This window comes from Lynx rufus, unplaced genomic scaffold (genome assembly GCF_022079265.1).
Source record: "Lynx rufus isolate CCGP_SWC_20201006 ecotype Redwood Valley unplaced genomic scaffold, mLynRuf1.p SCAF_17, whole genome shotgun sequence".
NCBI classification, from domain to species: domain Eukaryota; kingdom Metazoa; phylum Chordata; class Mammalia; order Carnivora; family Felidae; genus Lynx; species Lynx rufus.
Window position 1 is genome coordinate 49076367 of NW_025814831.1, and position 6725 is coordinate 49083091.

The window sequence follows — 6725 nt, forward strand, 5'->3', positions numbered from 1 at the left end:
AAAGTAGAAACTGATCCCCCATCTTTAAGTCTTATAGTCTGATTGGAAGAAAAGGAGAAGGTGTTAAGAGGGAAAAACAGGAAACAAGAGCAAATTAATAGATCACTTTGTTATACTATATGGTCAACAGCAAGAAAACTTGAATAGACGAAAGCCATTTTTCTTATGCCTAAGTTTTTTAATGTCAAAAATTATGAAACACATTACAAAAACATGCAAGATAATTTCCTACTAGCTCCAGCTGTTCCCTGAGTGCAAGGAAACAAAAATCAAGCATGGTTCATAAAAACAGAAAAGAACAAATACAAAATTTAGACTCCTGAAAAGGAACCGATTTTTAAGTTCAAACTATGATACACGGCCTAAAATTCTAAGTCTTGTAAGAAATACACAACAGTTAAGATCAAAACACGAATAGTAGACTAAAAATGATGATGAATTTATGGGTATTTTGCCAATCACAATCTTATCACAATACGCCCAAATCAAGTCACAGCCAGCTATAAAATATCACTTCCTTGGTGACAGTTGGCTAAATCTATCAGAGATGGGACTAAGACCTACTTTGTATAACACTGAGTCCAAACAGGTGACAGTCCTTTAGCCTGAGTAAGTCACACACCTGGACCAGCAACTGGTGACACAGAATTTTAACCTGTAGAGAAAAACAAGCACACAAAAAACACAACTTGAGACAACAAGTCACTCAAACCCAAATACTGAGCCACAATCAGGCAATTTAATACACCCTGAATATATGCCTTGAAAGGACAAGCCAACACTAGCAAAACCGCTGTTGGTTCATGGAAATTGCTTTAATCTGCGTTGTGTTTCAATACTGATTATCACAATATGAATTTTTACAACATGGCAATAAAGTACCAATGCAATCTTGTACAAGACTCATAAATCTTATGACACATTGACGAGGCCTTAATTCTAAACCCATGGCGCATGGTAAATATTTCAGAAGGTACCCAAAACAGCCTACTCAGATTATCAGAAGCATGAATTAGGCAGGTATCTTTACAAGGAAGGTTTTCTTCTTGATGGTCTAAGCAAAATACTTAGATATTATTACAATGAGTGAATGAGTGAATAACTAGCTTTTATTTATCTTACTTTTATTGTTTTATACCTTTTAAGTACCTAAACAAGGGTCCTTTCTAAGTCCTAGTATAATTCAACCATAAAAAATCATATTAATTTGGAACTCTGAATAGGCTATCCTGAAAAGTCACATGTTGAATAATAACATAGTCTTTAACAGACACAGTTTTAATGATTTCTCCAATATTTAATAAAGTATTTTAGGGGACAGTAATTCTGTTGGGTCTGTCTCATTGAATTCAGAATCACTAAAGCCTAGAGCTGACTTTAAGAGACCATACAGGTCAATTTCTTCATGTTATGGATGATTTCTTCATGTTATGGTCAATTTCTTCATGTTATGTCATGTTCTTCAGTAGGTTAAACGTCCAACTGGTGATTTCAGCTCAGGTCATGATCTCATGGTTCATGAGTTCAAGCCCCGCAACAGGCTCTGTGCTGACAGTGCACAGCCTGCTTAGTATTCTCTCTCTCTGCCCCTACCCTGCTCTCTCTGAAAGAAAGAAAAAGAAAGAAAGAAAGAAAGAAAGAAAGAAAGAAAGAAAGAAAGAACCCACAAAGCTTAAAGTCATATAAGCTAGTAATGGCAAAAGCAGCAACTCACAACTTTGCTCATTTAAGTATTAAAATATTTCCAAATGTGTATTTTAAAATATATACAACATGACAGTTTATCATTTCAGCTATATATATTATGTGGGGCATTTGTCCCTCACTTGTACTATACTTGCAATGATACTGATGCCACTTGCAGTTTTAATGATAAATTCTAAATGAACTCTGAATTCATGACTTTTCATCATACCTTAATATGTGATTCAGATTCAGAAAATAAGAGACCCCTGAAACCCCTTGATAACTGAAAGCCAAACAATGCAGAATGGTGATAATTCCAAGTGAAGGTTTGCTGCTCTTTCCACATTATTAAATGGCAACTAATCTAAAGCACCTTATCTAATGGAAAGAGCAAAAGGTATTTATTTAAGACCAAGAGCACCCATTCCGCTGCTTAGAAGCACCAGGAACTCAATGAAGCTGGGATCGTGTCTTATCTTATTTTTAGGATATATAGTTGGCACTCAGTAAATGTCTGATGGATAAAAGCAGGTGTCTGATGCCCATTTGGGCCTCTTGCTTTTGTTCTGTTCCAGGACTATGGGCTAGTCTCTGGCCCACTGAGCACATCACTTTATGAATGTGCCACTGAAGAATTTAGGGAAAATGAAGAATTGCAAACTCACAAACACCACTGGGAGACTACATTTGCCAATAGGAAATCATCCTCTTTGTTCATTAAAAAAAAACTGTGTATTTTTGAGTTCTATATTGTCCTAATTCTACTTTACAAATAAGCTTAACCAACATGATAAAGTAAGGGGAAAACTATCAAACGTTATATAAAGTTGAAATACACACTGCAAATTTGAGACTTAAGATGCCATACCATCTAGGATACCTTTAATCCTTAGTTTTTACTGTATTTTAAAATGTTATAAACAAAGCAACTGGGATAAAATGTGATAAAAAAAAGTTAGCAGAAAACTTCCAAACCACAAACTATACATAAAACAAACCATGTTGTAACTGTAACTGTTGTTCAAATAATGCTGTACATTTCTCCCATATATCCCATATACTTATTATTTTTCTGCTAATTTAAATCAAGTATTTGGGGCCTACTGATAAAGCTCTGTAACAACTATGGAGTAAGTAGTGTTCTTGTTTAAAATTGTGGCTCTGAAGTCTTACTTCTGTGAAAAAAGGCTTGAGTTTTTTGTATTTGCATATTATGAGTCTTGAAGGCTACATTTTAGCTGATTGTGAAATTTTTCAAGTTCTTTAACCTTCAGGAGCAATGGAGCTTTAAAAAGTGCTATAGGGTATATGAAGTATTAAGAATAAGAATTAAAATATTATCTAAAAATATCCTCTATATGGACCTTTTTAATAAAAAAAAAGCATTTGGTCCTAAATGTCAATGGTTATTGAGCAAGCACATTTAAAATATATTCCAGGGGCGTCCGGGTGGCTCAATTGGTTAAGCATCCAACTTCAGCTCAGGTCATGATCCCGTGGTTTGTGGGTTTGAGTCCCACATCGGGCTCTGTGTGGACAGCTCAGAGCCTGGAGCCTGTTTCAGATTCTGTGTCTCCTCCTCTCTCTCTGCCCCTCATGCTTATGCTCTGTCTCTCTTTCTCTCAACAATAAATAAATGTTAAAATTTTTTTTTAAATATATTCCAGATAAAAAAGAATTGTTTACCTTAGTTTTAGTGAACAAGTATAAACTCTTGGCCACTATTTATATCACTCAAAAATTTTGTGGCTCTAACATTTACCATAATTTTATTTCCAAAATTTTCCAAGTTTCCATATTTAGTATTTATCTGATGATTAAAATCATTTAAAACAGCCCCTACTAGTTCAACCTCATGGAGAAACTAGAATGATCAGATACTAAATATACCTCACATGTAGAAAGACAACATTCTATCAACTACACGTCAAGGAATAAACCATCTTTGTGTAAAAAATATTTAGAAATGATGAAAAAAATGAAACCGTTGATAAAACTGGTTTTGTTACAGTTAATTTGCTATGTTACAGCCATGCAAATAACAATTACTATTTTATGAATGCAGAGATAACACTTTGAAGGAAAAGGCAGAGCTCTGGCAGTCCTGCACTGGTTTTCCAGCAATGAGGGGCCTCCATACTACTTAACTGAGTCCCTCCTCCCTCCTTTGTTCAATCACTTGCTAGAGAAGGGTCTGGACATGGCAGCGGGGTCTACATGCCCTGGAATAAGAAGATCTCAACAGGCCCACAGAGGGTTCGGATTCTCTATTTGAGTTTCATTAACAGAGCTCCCAAATGAAATGCACAAACATAGCTCAAAGAAATGAAAACAAGCGCTACTCTGTTAAGTGCTCACGTACTGAGCAATGCTCAGCTGAGATTTTAGGACAAGTTAATCTCTTTGAAAATTCTAGCCGGCTCTCGGTATTCTTCATGAAGCCAGATTAGTCTTCCTTCCACTCACCTGAGGTCAGTAAGGTTTTGTTCCGTATCCTGTATGTGCGCATAGATGCACACATGAACACAAGGATATACAACCCTCTGGGTGGGAACATATAAATGGAACTGAGAGAAGTTTCTTAACTTCTTATAGCTTAGGCTATATGCCCTGGATTTTGAATTTAAAAAAAAATTTAGTATCTCTTTATATAACTGTATATAAAAACTGAAATAGCATATTCACCTGTATAAGCAAAATTAAATTTTATATATTTTGACCATGACCACACTGAAAAAGATAAGCTGCCAAGTTTTATTAGATTAAAAAAAAAAAAAACCCAAATGTTGTAAAAATGATAGCCTATCACTTCACATACTCAAAAACAACTTTGGGTACCCTGAATAGCAATGTTGCTGATGAACAGAAATTCTGCCCCACAGATGATAAAATTCATCCAAGAGGTAGGTTTGATGCTCAGACAATTCCTATAAGCAAAAACGAGGTTATATTAGTAAATCAAGAAACTAAAACCCAGAAACTGTGGTGGTTGTCAGAATAAAACCAAAATAATTACGGTGATAAGCAGAGCCATTTCCTGTGTAAATTTTGTAATGAAGCTATTTAAATGCCATATATATTCAGTATAACACTTACAAATATTCTTTTATATAGCAATTGGGTTAACAAAGAAAACTAAGGGGTGCCTTGGTGGCTCAGTAGGTTAACCATCTGACTTTGGCTCAGGTCATGATCTCGCAGTTTGTGAGTTTGAGCCCCACACTGGACTCTGTGCTGATAGCTTGGAGCCTGGAGCCTGCTTCAGAGTCTGTGTCTCCCTCTCTCTCTGCCTCTCCCCTGCTCATACTCTGTCTCTGTCTCTATCAAAAATAAAGATCAAAGAAGAAAAAGAAAAAGGAAAAAAAGAAAACTAATTTAAGGCATTGCACTGAGGCAATATTTTTCCTAATTCCATCTGAATACAATCAGTAAAAGGAAGAATATGAAAGTCGGTAACAGGGAGAGGAGCTGAAAAGTGCTAGGCATGATTCTGATTACCATAAAACTGTTTGGCAGTGTCTACCAAAGCTAAACACAGGTATCCTTTATGATTCACAGTTCTGCTCTTAGGTGAGGCTCAGAAATGTATACACATGTGCATACACATAAAATGCTCTCAACACTTTTACTCATAGTAATAGCCCAATACTTACAACAACCCAATATCCATCAACAATAAATGGATAAACAAATTGGGCATATTCATAAAATGGAATATTACACAAGAATGAAAAAGAATTAGTGTTATGTGCAATAACATAAGTGAATTTCATAGGCCAAGTTGACTGAAAGAAGCTACATATAAAAGAAAACATACCATGTAATTCCAGCTGCATGAAGTTCAGAAATAAGCAAATTACTCTATAGGGGAGGGAATACTTATTACGCTTTGGGTAGAGATGACTGACAAGGAGAAGTCATAAAAGATCTTTCTGGGGTGCTGGAAATGTACTGTATCTCAAGCTGGATGATGGTTATAGGGGTGTATACACTTGTAAAAATTCTCTGAGCTGCATGCTTATGATTCCTATACTTTGCTGTATGTAGATTATAACTCAGTTTTAGAAGTTAAGAAAAACAGTACCATATTCCTCAATATCCAGGTCAACTAAGAGAGTTACCCTTGACTCATGAACCATAGCAACAGCTTAGTGCTCAAGTGCACAGCCTGTCCTTAAAATTGGCTAGACTTAGGCTATGATTAATGATCAAGATGCATATTAAGAAGCTAGCAATTATTACCATATCATGTGTGTGACAACTCAAAAACATTTAAAAAGCAAAATCATACTATAGATTAATAAAAATTTATATTTCAAGACACAGTTTTAAAATAGCAAGGTGTTTGTTTTTCTATAATATAGTAACCAAAATTCTGTAATTCCCCCCCCCCACCAGGTGAAAGAATATTGAGGGCAGTTGCTCTAAAGCCATAATTCAAAGTTTGTAGACAACTTTAACCCCCCAATTCTGTCACATTATTAATGGTCTCATTCTGTAGCGCTCTCACCCTTCACCAGGTAATAACTTGAATGTGGCCACTGGTGGGAACAGGACGTTCAAACATTTCTAAAGTCGAATCTACTTACATTTATGATGATGTTCAGAGATTCATCGTTGGGAAGGAAGATACACACACTCCGGCGGTCTTGCATGACTCTGTTGTTGTGGAAATTCAATTTGTTCATCGTGTTGTGGGCTCTCCAGTGGTCAGGGCTGGGCTCCGAGTCCTCGGCAATTCCTCTGGTTCCGAGCACTCCAAAGCCAAACTCTGTTCCTCATCACACGCCCTACGGGAGAAGCAGCGTGATGTTCCACTACGTAGGTTTCATAGCTGTAAAAAAGCCCAAAAGCCATCCATAAATGAAGGCAGTGAGATTGGTGAGGAGAGAGACAGGGACATGAGCAGCAGCACAACTGTTTCTGTTGGCACAAAGACAGCACGTCTCAACGCGAGGGCTGCCTGCTTTAATAAATGAGAACTCACTGAAATTCATTCTGTATTTTGCCCACTATCAACTCTTTCAAAACTTTCATTC

General features: G+C 36.3%; 1 protein-coding gene across 2 annotated transcripts in view; it reads right to left on the bottom strand.

The window, feature by feature from the left end:
* Positions 1-6517, bottom strand: part of FRMD6 (FERM domain containing 6) — a 38577-nt gene extending 32060 nt beyond the window's left edge. For both annotated transcript variants that reach the window (XM_047079662.1, XM_047079661.1), the window contains exons 1-2: positions 6276-6517; positions 565-655 (exon numbers count right to left, since the gene is read on the bottom strand). In XM_047079662.1, the coding sequence (XP_046935618.1) occupies positions 565-655; positions 6276-6374 (190 nt within the window). In that variant the 5' untranslated portion in view covers positions 6375-6517. The remainder of the gene's footprint in view (positions 1-564; positions 656-6275) is intronic.
* Between the last annotated feature and the right edge of the window lie 208 nt (positions 6518-6725).